Below are 17,110 nucleotides of genomic sequence, written 5' to 3'. Positions count from 1 at the left end.
GCACAATGGAATACACTCGGTGATGAAAAAGAATGAGATCTTGCCATCTGCAACAATGTAGATGGAACTAAAGTGTATTATCCTAAGCAAAATAAGTCAGGCAAAGAAAAATGAAATATGATTTTGCTCATATGTGGAATCTAAGGAACGCAACAGATGAAATAGGGGGAGGGAAGGAAAAATAAGATAAAAACAGGGAGGGGGAGACTCCTAAGTAGAGGACAAACTGAGGGTTGCTGGAGGGGTGGTGGGTGGGGGATGGGCTAAACGGATGATGGGCATTAATGAGAGCACTTGTTGGGACGAGCGAGCGCTGGGTGTTGTACGTAAGTGATGAATCACTAAATTCTACTCCTGAAACCAATACTACACTGTATGTTAACTAACTTGAATTTAAACAATAAAAAAATTTTTTTTTAAAAGATGGAAATCTAAACTTCGGTATTGCTAGCAGCTTTATTTATGCTTTCTTAAGAGTTAACAAATCTCTGTCTTTAGAGGGAAAAACAGATTATGACTTGGAAGTCCAAGATAAATAAATATTTAAGTACAGAATAAGACAGCAAAAACCCCTCCATACCAATGTCGGCAAATGGAGCACACAACATGTTTTTCTCCATTTAAATTTAGTTACATTTATATGAGCTTTCTATTCTTCCTTTCTTTGGAGGAAAGGCTTTTGTACTGGAATAAAAAAAATTATATTCAGAATTTTCTACTCCGCTGTTTCCAACTAAGAGGAAAAAATGAGCAAATTCTTTCTGAATGCAAAAGTCAAGTCAATGGCTGTATGTTATCCATTTAGATAGTATGTTGTAGGTGTGGATTTTGGAATGAAGGGATTTAGAGAGAAACAAAGCCTAAATGGAGGGACCTTTGGAGTTGTAATTTTTAGATGAGCATGCTACTCGGTTATTCCTCACTTTTGGCTGGTAGAATCCAATGGCACAAAAATATCCAACTTTTAAAGGCATGGAAAATGCCTAAACATCAGGGAAACAACACTTATTCAGGAAAGAGTGATGCTGAAGGAAAGGCGCCGAAGCACACGTGCCTTCTGGGCACTCTAGTCTGCCTTTTCTCTAAAACATGACATCACGTAATCCATTGTGTTCAAGGTGACTACTGTCCTCTTACTAAGTGAAAGACCTTGGGTAAGTCACTCAAACATTTTGTGCCTCGGCTTCTTCAATGTGGTGTTTCTGAGGAGATTAAATGAACATATGTAAGTTGCTTAAATAGTGCCAGGCACACAGTAAGTACTATTAACCTATTAATCCGGAACCTTGGTACCTTCTCTGTCTTTCAACATATCCATAAATCGTCATTTTCGTCCCAAATAAATTTGAGATGATTGGCTTATCCATGGAATGCTTCCCAGGGTGAGTATCCAATGGATCATATATAGACAATACCGGGGGCCCCAATACTTGAATCCAATCTGGGTTCAAATTGCTAGCCCGCAAGGGTGACTAAATAGTGTTAGACTAGACTGAAACCCTGGTACCAACTGTTTCAAGTTTTCACAAGTAATGTTTTACATAACTGGTGAGCCGTAAGCTAGTCTCTCTTCAGTGGAAGTACGTACTCTTAAATATTTCTGCAATGTGTTTATAGAACGGCAGTCAGCCATCAGCTAAAATTCTGAAATCAAATAATGCATAAGGCAGTGCCACTCACTTGAAATAGCATTTTTAAAGCTCTGGACGTAAATGTTTTAAGTGTGCTTTCAAAAGGTTGTACAGTTTGGAAAAATCATCAAAGAACACTGAGGGGACAATAAGAACCAAGAGTAAGAATGCATAATTTGCAAATTGTAAAAAAAAACAATGACTCTCCCTTGGCCAGCATAAATGACTGCAATTTTTGGAATCTAATGTGCTTCTCAACATCACTAAGTAAACACAATGAACAAAGATCTAGAGATTATCGGTCTGAAGGGGAATCACGTGTCAGCATGTTTGGGTGGGGCACTGTTGCAATCACTGCTATTAAGTCTGGAAAGAGCGTTAAAGAACCCCTAACCCAGGGGCCACAGTCCAAGCCAGCAAAGAGAATTTGTCTTTCCAGGTGGGCGTGAAGCCCTGAGGCCTTCCAAGCTCAGAACAAGAGAGGAACCCACAGTGGGAAGCGCTGTGCTCAGCCCCTCTGCCCCACTGGTCTGACACTGGGTTGGAGACTCTCCAGCTAATCCCCTGGAGAAGGAGGTGAAGGGGCCCCACACTGGCCATTAGCTCCCCGAGGTAACACCGGGTTAAGTAACTGGCAGGAAATTGTTTGGGCGCAACTCACCGTCAAGCGTGATTATTTCCTTATCCGTTAAAAAAGACACAGAACGTACACTTTGGCAAAAACACTTCACGAAAATGCTATATGAGGAACCGAACCAAAATACAGTTCCACTGACTATAACTGAGTTGGCTACCCCAGAAGTGAACAAGGTTTTCCTAACATGGGGTAGATAAACTTCAGAATCTCAACACCCTAAAACAGCTCTCTAGACAATTCCTGTGTGCAATGCTCTTTATTACTTCTCTCTTAGTTTTTAGTCATAAATTGGTATTCAATACTAAAGCTGTTTGAAAATAAACTTTTCTCATTTGCTCAGGCTGATCACTCCTAGATGGAGATGTTCCCATATTTCTAGGTAAATACATGAGAATCCTAGACTTAGAAAAGGCTTTAAGGATCATTTGGCTTCTTTACTTTACGGATAATAAAACTGAAGCGCTGAGATAGTCTGTGGCTTAAGTGGCTGAGCGGGAGCGATCGTCCAGGTCTCCAGCCTCACTCCTGGCCCCAATTCTTCTGCTATTTCTCCATTCTTGGTGCTGAATGAGAATTCTCGGTGGAGCTTTCAGATCAATAAATGTGTGTCAAGAGTCTCCTAAGATTAAAGCACGGAACCAGGTGTTAATGATGCAGGAATGGGGCTTTAAAAAGCTCGGTGATGGGGAACCTGGGTGGCTCAGTCGGTTGAGCGTCCGACTTCGGCTCAGGTCACGATCTCACGGTCCGTGAGTTTGAGCCCCCAAGTCGGGCTCTGTGCCGACAGCTCGGAGCCTGGAGCCTGCTTTGGATTCTGTGTCTCCCTCTCTCTCTGCCCCTCCCCCCTCATGCTCTGTCTCTCTGTCTCAAAAATAAATAAAAACATTAAAAAAAAAATAAAAAGCTCAGTGATACCACTAAGGTTATAAACATGAACAAGGAGAAAAGTAGTCTATTACTGATACAGAACCCAAAGCAAAATGCAAGTAGAATTTTGGTCCTCATGTATGCAGACACCTTCTTGGGTCTTTATATTAAATCTGACTAAATGCAGCAAAATTAAAAGGCAGGAAAGAGTGACCAGTTTACTCACCTTTTTAAAAAGTCCTATGTCTAAAATAAAGCTAACTTACCTCCACATCTGTCTGAAAGTTAAAAAGGTCTATTCTTTGCCAGTTGCTTCCATCCAGGGCTAAAATGTTCCAGGCCTGGGAGGCGGGAGGAAGGGGAGGAGAGACAGGGGTGAAGGCAACTGTTAGAGGAAGTCTTGACTCAGCCTCTGTATTTTCAAACTTTTATTATCTTTTTTTGAAAGATTTTATTTTTAAGTCCTCTCTACACCCAACGTGGGGCTCGAACTTACAACGCCAAGATCAGGCGTCCCATGATCTACCTACCGAGCCAGGCAGGCGCCCCTAAACTTTCATTCTTGATATACATTAAGTTGACAATCAAAAATGGAATTATGTTAAATACAAAAGATGATATTAAAGTTAACTCCTTGCTTGAACTAAAACTCATTCTCATTCAATAAAACTTGGTATTTATTGATAAACATCTGGTTAATACTCTACCTTGGAAATCTGTGCACATCGGCACAAAGTTACTATATCCAAGAAGGAAAATATTCTAGGAAGAAAGGGGAGAAACAAAAAAATGAGACAGTATTAACGTTTTAGGATATTTACAACTTTAAAGATAAAATCTAATGTGCCACCTGGATAGATCGTAAGTTTTTTCAAGATTCCTCAATTCACAATAGACAAGCTCACTACAATTCTACGTCACTACTGTGAAATGTTAAATGTCCACACGTTCCAAAGCTGTTTTAAACACACTACACAAATCCCCTTAAAACAGCACCAATTAAAGTCGTATGCCCTTTGTTCCAAGGACATGGACACGGCACACTAGATCGTAACTTGTTCTATCAAAAAGCCAAATCTCTAACCTCCCGGACACTAAGCCCAGGGAGAGCTAAATCCTTCTCATTTCCATGTCCCTAGCACACGTCTCATGTCCCAAACCCCTCTTTTGGTGGCAGATGGACCCAACAGGCTCAGATGCCCGAGCCTCAAATAACGCGGTCGAGCAACACTCGGCGCTAAACTCCGTTTGGTTTTGGCACATTTGTTCGCAAGGCGGAAGGGGATGGAGCCCGGTCACTGGGAAGTTGTACGGGAGACCGGTTTTTCCTGAGCAGAAGCCGAGAACCACAGGAGACGAGGAAGGTGGGAAAAAGCAAGGCAGGCGAGGAAACGAAACCCTAGCTGACGCCACCTGTGCCCTCGGAGGAGGCGGCCCCGTCAGCCAGCGTGGCAGGCGTCCGAGCGAGGGCCCCACGCCGGCGGTGGAGGGAGCCGCCGCTGGCGGTCAGCGCTGTGCAGCAGCGGCTGCAAAAAACAGGGAGCGGCTTTCTCGCGAGAAGAAAGGTGGGCGGGGCCGAGGTCGGGACGGAAATAGGATCTCCGTTCTCATAGTTCTGGAAGGTACCCACGGAAGACTGCGTCCTTGCGGGGCAAGGGGCCGGAGGGGGCCGGCCCACAGGCGCCTGCAGAGCTGTTCGAGGCTCTGCAGAGGTGACAGTCGGTGGCGAGCCGAAAACCCGCGCGCTCAGGAAGGACCCGCGAGCCACCGCGGCACGGCAAGCGGCTTCGGGTGAAAAGCAGAGGCTGGAAGCACACGGGCCACGCTGACCTTACAAACCCCGGTGGGGCTCCGTCTACAGGAAAATGCCGGTGGCTGAACACGCGCACTCATACAACGCCAAAGACGCTTCGGCGTGTCCGCCAACACTCGCACGGCCTGCGTGGAAACACATCGCGCCCCACCCCCGGGCCCTGCCGCCTCAAGGCCCACGTCCTGTGCCACACGAGCCTCCTAGGACGGGCCACAGCCGATCGCCAGTCCCCCGAGAGAACGAGGGCCCCGCGGAGAAAAGCCCACGGTAGGGCGGAGCGCTCCACGCTGGGGCTGAGCTGTGAAGCGAGAGCCGCCCGCGGGGGAAAGAGGAGCTGGCCCAGCCTCCCTTGAAAGCCTCCAAGACCTCCCGCCTTGGAGACCACGTGCCGTCCCCTCTTGGCCAGAAGAGCTGTACTGATGATCGTAAAACCAGCTGAGTCCGGTCGCGTGCCTGCCAGGTGCCGGCCGCAGTTTATGTTAGCCACTTCACGGTCTCAGCGCCGTCATGAGACGCTGTCCTAATCTGTTTCTAACAGACAGGTCAGTAACTTGCCCAGGCCGCACAGACTGTAAGAGCAGAGCTAGGACGTAAACCCAGGTAGTCCGGCCTGAGAGCCCAAGCCTGTGGCCACTCTCCACGCAGCCTCAGTTTACCAGGGCTGTTTTTCCTTCAGGGGCGGACCGGATGCCGTCACTTCAACTGAACAGCAAATGAAGCAATTGTGTTTCCATAGAAAACTACGTATGGAAAACACGTATCTTCGAACGCTAGAATCACACCAACAGAAGCGAAATGCCCACACGTCCAGACACACACGAGAAGCAACAGCCGGAACGCAAGCTTACATCTCTCACGCTTACCAGCAAATTCCGTGGTGACTCAATGAAAAAGTAGACCGCCTGTAGTATTGACATTATTTCCCCTTTCCCCGTGACCCCACGAAACCATGTAGTTGAATCTGCACAAGCTAAATAGGCAAGATGGGACTCCAAACTGCCAAGGCGCAGCCTAAGCCAAATTCCTGAATCATGTTTCAGTGAATAAAATAAATGCCCTGAATGGCAGCGCCGGGGACACTGGCAATAGAAACGGAGCTCGCTAGAGGAGTTAGAGTCATGGGAAGTTGAGCTCTGCACTTTCCAACGCAATCTCTTTTTTTGTTTTTTTTCCTGGAAATTGCTTCCTACCTCGAATGTTATCATTTCACCCTTCATTAGGAAAGCATTGCGACGGCAACTTGGTCATAAGCGAATATATAGAGGGGTATCCAGGAGTGGATGTACTTCTGGACTTTGTAAGACTCTTCGAATTATGAAGTTTTCTAAGTCTTGATGTCTGTTAACGTAAGTCCTTCAACTTGGTTCTTCATCAAGATTACGTTGGCTATTCTTTTAAAAAAAAATTTTTTTTAACGTTTATTTTTGAGACAGAGAGAGACAGAGCATGAACGGGGGAGGGTCAGAGAGAGGGAGACACAGAATCTGAAACAGGCTCCAGGCTCTGAGCTGTCAGCACAGAGCCTGACGCGGGGCTCGAACTCACGGACCGCGAGATCATGACCTGAGCCGAAGTCGGACGCTCAACCGACTGAGCCACCCAGTCGCCCCTAAAATGAAATTTTTTAATGTCATTTTTTTTTAAGTAGGCTTCATGCCCAGCATGGAGCCCAACGTGGAGCTTAAATCTATGACCCTGAGATCAAGCCCTAAGCTGAGACCAAGAGTCCAATGCTTAACCGATTGAGACACCCACAAATTTTAAGTAAGCTTTATGCCCAACGTGGGGCTTGAACTCATGAACCTGAGATCAAGAGTCACATGCTCTACCGACTGAGCCAACCAAATGCCTCTTCAATGTCATTTTCTAATCGTTGCAAGTATACATAATCTCCATACATTTACCTTGTATCCACGAACACTTCCAAATTCATTGATATATGCTCTTCTCTAGTGTCAATAATGGTAATGAAAGACATCTTTTTCTCATTGCCATTTCAGAGAAAAAGCTGTCACTTTTTATTATGACATTTACTATACGGTTTTCCCCCTTCCTTTTCAACTTTTAAAAGTTACTTTGTTATACCCTGTAAAAGGTTTCAGTTTTGTCCATGCACGACTTAAACATCTCTTTAACATTCACTTATCTCCCCTTTGAAAAATTTATTAAAAGAAAATAGTACATATAGAGTTCCCATATATTACCCTCCATATTGACACACACTTTCTCCTATTATTAACATTTTGCATTCTTGTGGCACATTTCTGACAGTTAACAAATACTGGTACATTATTATTAACTAAAGTCCATAGTTTAGGTTAAGGTTCACTCTTTGCATTGTATAATTAGTTTTATGGGTTTTGACAAATGGATGACATATACCCACCATTACAGTATTATATGTAAGAGTTCAGCAGCCTATAAGTCACCTGATTCACAAGTCCCTCCTTCTCACGAAGCCCTGTTAGCCACTGATCTTTTTTTTTTTTTTTTTTAACATTTATTTTTGAGAGACCGAGCACAAGTCGGGGAAGCAGGCTCTAGGCTCCAAGCTGTCAGCACAGCTGAACCCATGAACTGTGCAGTGCAGGGCTCGAACCCATGAACTGTGAGGTCATGACCTGAGCTGAAGTTGGATGCTTAACCAACTTGAGCCACCCAGGCGCCCCAGCCACCGTTTTTTTTAATGTCTCCACAGTTTTGCCTTTTTTAGAATGTCATAATTGGAATCACACAGTATGTGCCTGTTCAGATTCGTGTCCGTCACGTAGCAATATGCATTTAAGGTGCTTCTCTTTTAGTGGCAAGATAGCTCACTATTTTTTACTGCTGTATAATACTGAACTGATTCATCCAGTTAAAGCCATCTTACGTGCTTTCCGTTTGGGGTAATTACGAATAATTCTGCTATAAACATTTGCATGCAGGTTTTTGTGTGGATGTTTCCTATTCGGATAAATGCCCAGGAATAGAACCACTAGATGATGTAACTTTATGTTTAGCATTGTAAAAACAAAACAAAACAAAAACAAAAACCACCAAACTGTCTTCCAAACTGCCTGTGCCATTCTGAATCTCCACCAGCAAAGAATGAGAGTTCCTGTTGCTCTGAATCTTGTCAACACTTGGTATAATTTGATTTTTAAACTTTAGCCATTTAAACAGGTGTACAGTGATATCTCATTGTTTAATTTTCAACTCCTTAATGACATATGCTACTAAGCAACTTTTCATACATTCCTCGGCATCTGTAGATCTTCTTTGGTGAGATATCTGCCTAAATATTTGCCCATTTTTTAATTGGTTTGTTTTCTTGCTGGGTTTTAAGAGTTCTTTATGTATTTTGGACATCAGCCCTTTATCATATATGACTTGGGCAAATATTTTCTCCCAATCGGTGGTCTTTTTATTCTCTTAATGTTGTCTTTCTCAGAGAAGAAAGTTTTAACAAAGTCCAACTTGTCAATTTTCTCTTTCATGGATCATGCTTTTGGTACTGTATCTGAAAACTCACTGCCAAACCCAAGGTCACCTACATTTTCTCCCATGCTTCTTCCAGAAGTTTCACAGTCTTGCATTTTCCATACAGGTCTATGATCCATTTTGAGTTGATTTTTGTGAAAGGGGTAAGGTCTGTGTCTACATTCTGCCTTTGCATATAGATGTCCAATTGTCCCAAACCATTTGTGGAAAAAGGTACTCTCTCCATTAAATTGCTTTTGCCCTTTTGTCAAAGACCAGTTGACTCTGTGTGGCTCTATTTCCGGGCTTCTTATTGTGTTTCACTGATCTATTTGTCTACTCTTTCACCAACAACACACTGTCTTGATTACTGTAGCTTTATGGTAAGTCTTTAAGTCAAGTAGTGTCAGTTCTCCAATACTGATCTTCAGTATTGTACTGGCTTTTCTGAATCTTTTGACTTTCCACTTAAACTTTAGAATGAGCTTGTCAATATCCACAAAATAACTTGGTGGTATTTTGACTGGGACTGTGTTGATTCTACAGGTCAACTTGGAAAGAATGAACATTTTAACAACATTGGGTTTTCCTATTCAGGAATGTGTAACATCTCTCCATTTATTTAGATTTCTTTGATTTTTTTCATTGGAATTTTGGAGTTTTCATCATATAGATCTTGTACAAATTATACCAGATTTATACCTAAGTATTTCATTTTTTTATGCTAACGTAAATGGTATTGTTTTTCACTTCAATTTTTAGTTGTTCACTGGTATATAGGAAAGCAATTACATTGTACATATTAACATTGTATCCTACAAACTTGCTATAATTGCTTACTAGCTATAGAAATATTTTGTCACTTCTTTGGGATTTTCTCCATACATAATCATTTCATACACAAACAAGACCAGTTTTATTTCTTCCTTTCCCATGTATCCTTTTCTTTCCTCTTTTTATCTAATTGCATTAGCTAGGACTTCCAGTACTATGAGGAACAGGAGTGGTAAGAGTGGTCATCCTTTTCTTATTCTTGATCTCAGGAAAAAAGCATTGAGTTTCTCACCATTAAGTGTTAGCTGTAGGTTTCTCATAGATATTATTTTGTTTTAATGTTTATTTATTTTTGAGAGAGACAGAGCACAAGTGGGGGAAGGGCAGAGAGAGAGAAGGGGACAGAGGACCCAAAGCTGGCTCTGTCACGACCCCAAGATCAAGAGTCACGTGCTCTACTGACTGAGCCAGCCAGGTAGCCTGGTTTTTTTTTTTGCTTGTTTTTTTGATGCATACAAAAAAAATCAGGTAATTTATTTTTTTTAAAAGAGAAAACACATAGCTGCTTTTTATTAAAAAACTCAGAGATGAAATAAATCTACTGAGCCCTAAAACATTTCTTTCTTTTTTTTTTAATTAAAATTTTTTTTTTTTTTAATTTACATCCAAATTAGTTAGCATATAGTGCAACAATGATTTCAGGGGTAGATTCCTTAATGCTCCTTAATCATTTAGCCCATCCCCACTCCCACAACCCCTCCAGCAACCCTCAGTTTGTTCTCCATATTTATGAGTCTCTTTTGTTTTGTCCCCCTCCCTGTTTTTGGATTATTTTTGTTTTCCTTCCCTTATGTTCATCTGTTTTGTCTCTGGAAGTCCTCATATGAGTGAAGTCATATGATTTTTGTCTTTCTCTGACTAATTTCACTTAGCATAATACCCTCCAGTTCCATCCATATAGTTGCAAATGGCAAGATTTCATTCTTTTTGATTGGCGAGTAATACTCCATTGTATATATGTATATACCACATCTTCTTTATCCATTCATCCATCGATGGACATTTGTGCTCTTTCCATACTTTGGCTGTTGTTGATAGTGCTGCTATAAATATTGGGGTGCATGTGTCCTTCGAAACAGCCTATCTGTATCCCTTGGATAAATACCTAGTAGTGCAATTGCTGGGTCATAGGGTAGTTCTATTTTTAGTTTTTTGAGGAACCTCCATAGTGTTTTCCAGAGTGGCTGCACCAGCTTGCATTGCCACCAACAATGCAAAAGAGATCCTCTTTCTCCACATCCTTGCCAACATCTGTTGTTGTCTGAGTCGCTAATGTTAGCCATTCTGAAAGGTGTAAGGTGTTTTTTTTTTAATGTTTATTTATTTTTGACAGAGAGAGACAGAGCATGAGCGGGGGAGGGGCAGAGCGAGAGGGAGACACAGAATCCAAAGCAGGCTCCAGGCTCTGAGATGTCAGCACACAGCCCGACACGGGGCTCGAACTCACGGACTGCGAGGTCGTGACCTGAGCCGAAGTCGGATGCTCAACCGACTGAGCCACCCAGGCACCCCTCATGGTGGTTATGATTTGTATTTCCCTGATGATGAGTGATGAGCATTTTTTCATGTGTCAGTTGGCCATCTGGATGTCTTCTTCGGAGAAGTGTCTATTCATGTCTTTTGCCCATTTCTTCACTGGATTATTTGTTTTTTGGGTGTTGAGTTTGATAAGTTCTTTATGGATTTTGGATACTAACCCTTTACCTGATATGTCATTTGCAAATATCTTCTCCCATTCCGTCAGTTGCTTTTTAGTTTTATTGATTGTTTCCTTCACTGTGCAGAAGCTTTTTGTTTTGATGAGGTCCCAGTAGTTCATTTTTGCTTTGGTTTCCCTTGTCTCTGGAGACGTGTTGAGTAAGAAGTTGCTGCGGCCAAGATCAAAGAGGTTTTTGCCTGCTTTCTCCTCGAGGATTTTGATGGCTTCCTGTCTTACATTGAGGTCTTTCATCCATTTTGAGTTTATTTTTGTGTATGGTGTAAGAAAGTGGTCCAGGTTCATTCTTCTGCATGTCGCTGTCCAGTTTCCCAGCACCACTTGCTGAAGAGACTGTCTTTATTCCAATGGATATTCTTTCCTGCTTTGTCAAAGATTAGTTGGCCATACATTTGTGGGTCCATTTCTGGGTTCTCTATTCTGTTCCACTGATCTGAGTGTCTGTTCTTGTGCCATAGCCTGTTTTTTGTTTTTTTTGTTTTTTTTGTTTTTTTTTTTTGTAGTGTTCTTGATCAAGTTGAGGAAGTTCCCCTCTATTCTTGGTTTGATGAGACTCTTGGTCATCATCATCTAATGACATCTAATGGACATTAGAATTTATCAAATGCTATTTCTGCATTTACTGATGACCTTGTAATTTTTTCTTCTTTAGACAACTGATGTGATGGATTACCTTCATTTTGGAATGAAGCATCCTTGATTGTGGCATATAATTCTTTTTATGCATTGTTCAATTTGGTTTGCTAAGTTTGTTGAACTTTGCATCTATGTTCACAAGATACATTGTTCTGCAGTTTTTCCTTTCTATAATGTCTTTATATGATTTTAGTATTACAGTAATGCTGTCTTCACAGAATGAGTTAAGAAGTCTACTGCTTCTAGGGGCGCCTGGGTGGCTCAGTCAGTTGAGCGTCCGACTTCGGCTCAGGTCATGATCTCGCGGTCCGGAGTTTGAGCCCCGCGTCGGGCTCTGTGCTGACAGCTCAGAGCCTGGAGCCTGTGTCTCCCTCTCTCTCTGCCCCTCCCCTGTTCATGCTCTGTCTCTCTCTGTCTCAAAAACAAATAAAACATTAAAAAAAAAAAAAAAAAGAAGTCTACTGCTTCTATTTTCTGGATGATGTAAAGAATGGGCATCATTTCTTTCTTGTTTGTAGAATTCACCAAAATAACCATCTGGGTCAGGTGCTTTCTGTTTTGGAAGGTTATCAATAATTGATTCATTGTATTTAATAGATATATGTCCATTCAGTTTATCTATTTCTCCTTGTGTGATCTTTAGTAGTTTTTGTCTTTCAAAAAATTGGTCCATTTCATCTAAGTGATCAAGTTTGTGGACATAGAGGCGTTCATAATACTCCTCGATTATTCCTTTAGTGTCCATGAGATCAACAGGGATGATTCCTCTCCCATTTCTGATATTAGTAATTTGTGTCCTCTTTCATTCTTAAACTGACCAGAGGTTTATCAGTTTTATTGATCTTTTCATAGAACCAATTTTGATTTTGTTGATTTCCTCTACTGTTTTCAATTTCATTGATTTCTGCTCAACTTTTTATTAGGTCCTTTCTTTTGCTTGCTTTAGACTTTCATTGATCCTCTCTCTAGTTTCCAAAAATGGAAACTCAAATTATTGTGCTTAATTACAAACAAATCCTGTATCTCTAAAACAAACCCATTGGTTATAATTATTAGGCATTTTATATATTGTTGGACTTGACTTGCTAGTTTTGTTTAGGATTTTTACATCTATGCTCATGACAACTATTGGTGTATACTTTTCCTTTCTTATAACATCCTCATTCAGTTTGGTATTAGGGTTATGTTGACCTCATAAAACTGCCTCTATACTTTGAAAGAGTCTAAGACTGGTATCATTTCTTCCTTAAAATTTGGATATTTTCCAAAGGAATTGGAACAGGAGTGGTAAGAAAAGCTTTCAGGGTTTATTTTCTTCAGGAAAATTTTATTCCTAAATTCTATTCAACAGATAACTCCCCATTTCCTTCTTGGCCTTTTGGCTAAGATCAAGTGTAGTAAAATAACTTCAGGTTTTTAATTTCTTCCATTGGTTTTTAAAAGTTGTGTTTTTCAAGGAATTTTCTCCTTTAATCTAGTTTCATATAGTGGTTAAATGTGTTCCATAATTATGTCCATACTACTTTTATTTATTTTTTTTAATCTTTATTTTTGAGAGAGAGAGAGAGAGAGAGCACGTGCTCAAGTGGGGAGCAACGGAGAGAGAGGGAGATGCAGAACCCTAAGCAGGCTCCAGGCTCTGAGCACAGAGCCCGACGCGGAGCCCAACGCAGGGCTTGAACTCATGATCTGCAAGTTCATGACCTGAGCCGAAGTCAGACGCTCAACCGACTGAGCCACCCAGGCGCCCCATACTACTTTTTAAAAAAATGTTTATTTATTTATTGTTGAGAGAGAGAAAGAGAGAAAGACAGAGAGAGAAAACACAAGTCGGGGAGGAGCAGAGAAAGAGGGAGACACAGAATCTGAAGCAGGCTCCAGGCTCTGAGCTATCAGTGCAGAGCCCAACACAGGGCTCAAACTCATGAACTGTGAGATCATGACCTGAGCCGAAATTGGATGCTTAACCAACTGAGCTACCCAGGTGCCCCTATCCATACTACTTTTAAAAATTGGTTATGTCTCCAGTTTTAGAGTAATTTCTCTTGTTTTTTCCTTTATCAGTCAAGCTAGAGAGTTATCAATTTTAGTAATAAAAATTATCTTTGTTGATTTCTGTTTCCTTAATCTATCCTCTTATCTTCATCAATTCCTTCATTATATTTCTTCGAATTTTCTGCATTTTTCCAGTCATTTGAGATGGAACTCTTGATTACTGACTTTCTTCCTTCCTTTTCTAATGCATGCATTTAAAGCATTTCCAAGAACCATCCCACAAATTTTGATATGCCATACTTTCATTCTTGCTTAGTTTGAAATACTTTCTGATTTCCACTGTGATAACTTCTGATTCATGGAGTTAGAAATAGGTAGCTTAATATTTTCTTATTATTGATTTCTAGTTTAGTTCCACTCTGGTCAGAGAAAATACTCTAGATAATTTCAATCCTTTGAAATTTGTTGAGATTTACATTATGGCTCAACATAGAATCTACTTTGATAAATGTTTCATGCGCATTTTAGAAGAATGCGTGCTCTAAAGTTGTTGGATGTAGTGTCCTGTATAGGTCTGGTTGGTTAAGTATGGTTCACATCTCCTATATTCTACTTTTTTTGTCTGATTATTCTGTCAGTTACTATTAGTCTATCAAGGGTATGTTAAAACTCTACATATGATTATGGATTTGTCTGTTTTTCCCTTTAGTTTTGCCTTATATTTTTTCAACTTATTTTATCAGGTTCATCAAAACTTAAGATACCTATTGCTGTCCAATAGATGTTTTCTTGTCAAGAAATGTCTGTTTCTAATATACATCTTGACTTAACGTCTGCTTTGTCAATGTTAACGAAGCCACAACAGCTTTTACTTTCTATCAAACTTCATCTCTTGTCATTTTTAAAACTCCAATTTAAACACTTGCTATTTGTTTTCCATTTTCCCCAACTGCTCTTTGTTCCTTTGCTCTCCTTTTAAGAATTCTTTAAAATAACCAAATAATGAATGACGTCTCTGTATTTCTGGTGGTTGCTCTGAACACAATACATCCCCATTTCAATCCAGCTTAAATTAATATTATACCTCCAGAGCCACAATCACAATATACTCTCATTTCATCTTCTGTGTTCATGTTGTCATCTGTTTTACTTGACATATATTATAAACCATACAGTGTTATGACTTTTGCTTAAAACAACTATAAATAATTTTTAAGAGGCAAAAGGTATATTTATCCACATACCTATCATTTATGGTGTTCCTCATTCTTTTCTGTATATGATTTTCAGTTCCCTTCAGCCTAAAGAATTTCCGTTAGCATTTCTTACAGTATGGGAGGGTTGGTGATGAATTCTTAGTTTTGTTTTACCAGAAAATACTTTTATTTTTTAAAGATAATTTTGTTGGATAGATAATTTTGAGAGGTTTTCCCCTTTTCTCTCTGCATTTTAAAGATGCCATTCTTCTGTCTTTTGTTTTGAATTATTTCTTATAAGAAATCAATGAGGGGCGCCTGGATGGCTCAGTCAGTTAAGTGTCTGACTATTGATTTCAGCTAAGGTCATGATCTCATGGTTCGTGAGTTCGAGTCCTACACTGGGCTCTGTGCTGACAGTGCAGAGCATGCTTGAGATTCTCTCCCTCTCTGCCCCTCCTCTGCTCTCTCTCTAAAAAATAAATAAATAAAATAAAATAAAATAAACTTAAAAAAAAGAAGTCAATGAGAATTTGTATTATTATTCCACATATATATCTTTTTCTTTTAAATTTTTTAAAATTTATTTTTGAGAGACAGAGCATGAGCAGAGGAGGGGCAGAGAGAGAGGGAAACACAGAATCTGACGCAGGTTCCAGGCTCTGAGCTGTCAGCCCAGAGCCCAATGCAGGGCTCAAACCACAAACCATGAGATTATGACCTGAGCCGAAGTCGGACACTTAACCGACTGAGCCACCCAGACGCCCCTCCATATATATAGCTTAAGATTTCTCTTTATCTTTGGTTTTCAGTCATTTAACCATGGTGTACCTAGGGATATTTTTCATTATATTTATTCACTTGGCATTCACTAAACTTCCTGAATCTGTAGACTGTCATCAGATTTGGAAAATTTGGGGTTCTTTCTTCAAACTTTTTTATGCTCCATCCTTTCTCTGGACCTCCTATGACACATGTTAGACCATTTGACAGTACGAGGTGCTAAGGATGTGTTAACTTTTTGCTGTCTCTTTTCTCTGTGCATATCACTGTGGATAACTTCTATTAACCTTTCCCGAAGTTTACTGATTCTATCTTTTGCATTGTCCAGTCTGCTTGAAAGCCTAACCAACTTTTTAAAAACATTTGAGTATTTTTCAGTTCTAGAAATTCCACTGATTCTTTTTAGAGTTTCCACATATCTCATGAAATATCCCTTCTCTTCACTCAATACAGACATTTTTTTCTGTATATTCTTTAACATTTTTTTCATGATTAAAAAATGTATCAACGTATGGCTGACATAGAAGATAGTGTTCAGGCGTACAGCCCTGAGATCAAACAATCATATACACTATGCTATGCTCACCACAATAAGTGTAATCCATTTGTCACCATATGTTACAGTGTTATTGACTATATTCCTTAGGCTGTATGTTTCATCCCCATGACTTATAACTGAGAGCTTGTACCCCTTAATTTTCTTCATTTGTTTCCCCACCCCTCCAACTCCTTTCTCTCTGGAAACTACCTCTAGAAACTTCTCAACTAGAGAAGACTTAGCGACTCATGGCTTATCGCTGCCACGTTTAGAAAGGCATTATAAGAAAGAAAGTGCTCGGGGGAAAAAACTGGTTGGCTGGCAAGCGGAAAGAAAAGGGGAGAGAGCACAGAAACTGCAGGCCCGAGATTGCCGAAAAGCCAATTACTGTCTGTCTGAATACTGCTTTCCAAAACTTACAAGTTACCTTGAGATTACTTGAAATTCTCTGTTAAATAGATTAGCTAAATCCTGCAGCAAAGACTGGATTAAAGTTGCTCCCTTTCTTCCCAAGCCTATTATCGCTTCAGGGGAGAGATACCACTGAGAAAGAGAGGAAGTAGGGGCAAAAAGTACAATAAAGGAGTCCTGGGCTGCAGTCTAAAAGTGGTTGGGGTTACAGGCCCAGGGAACCAACTAGAATCAAACATATCAGAAGATTAGCAAATTCTGAAATTCCGTCAAAGAATCCAACCCAAATCTTGGCCTACAATATGCTAATTACAATTTTTTAAATGTTTATTTATTTTTGAGAGAGAGAGAGAGAGGGAGAGAGAGAGCGCGCGCAAGCGAGCATGAGGGGGGAGGGGCAGAGAGCGGGGGAGACACAGAATCTGAAGCAGGCTCCAGGCTCCGAGCTGTCAGCACAGAGCCTGACACATAGCTTGAACTCACGAACCGCGAGATCATGACCTGATCTCTTAACTGACTGAGACACCCAGACACCTCAATGACTGTGATGTTTTAATACTATATATGAATACTGTATTTTCATGCTATAT

General features: G+C 40.7%; 1 protein-coding gene across 4 annotated transcripts in view; it reads right to left on the bottom strand.

Annotated features, from left to right (window-relative positions):
- The window catches only part of FBXL2 (F-box and leucine rich repeat protein 2), a 132,074-nt gene that overhangs the window by 66,647 nt on the left and 48,317 nt on the right, over positions 1-17,110 (bottom strand). For all 4 annotated transcript variants that reach the window (XR_007457435.1, XM_049629084.1, XM_049629081.1 and 1 more), the window contains exons 3-4: positions 3,843-3,897; positions 3,402-3,476 (exon numbers count right to left, since the gene is read on the bottom strand). Coding sequence is in view for 3 of the 4 variants with exons in the window: in XM_049629084.1 (XP_049485041.1) it covers positions 3,402-3,476; positions 3,843-3,897 (130 nt within the window). In the remaining variant the exon portion in view is untranslated. The remainder of the gene's footprint in view (positions 1-3,401; positions 3,477-3,842; positions 3,898-17,110) is intronic.

The sequence above is a fragment of the Panthera uncia genome, chromosome C2 (genome assembly GCF_023721935.1).
Source record: "Panthera uncia isolate 11264 chromosome C2, Puncia_PCG_1.0, whole genome shotgun sequence".
NCBI lineage: Eukaryota > Metazoa > Chordata > Mammalia > Carnivora > Felidae > Panthera > Panthera uncia.
Note: the sequence above shows the minus strand (reverse complement) of the source record. Positions and strands in the feature narration are given on the sequence as shown.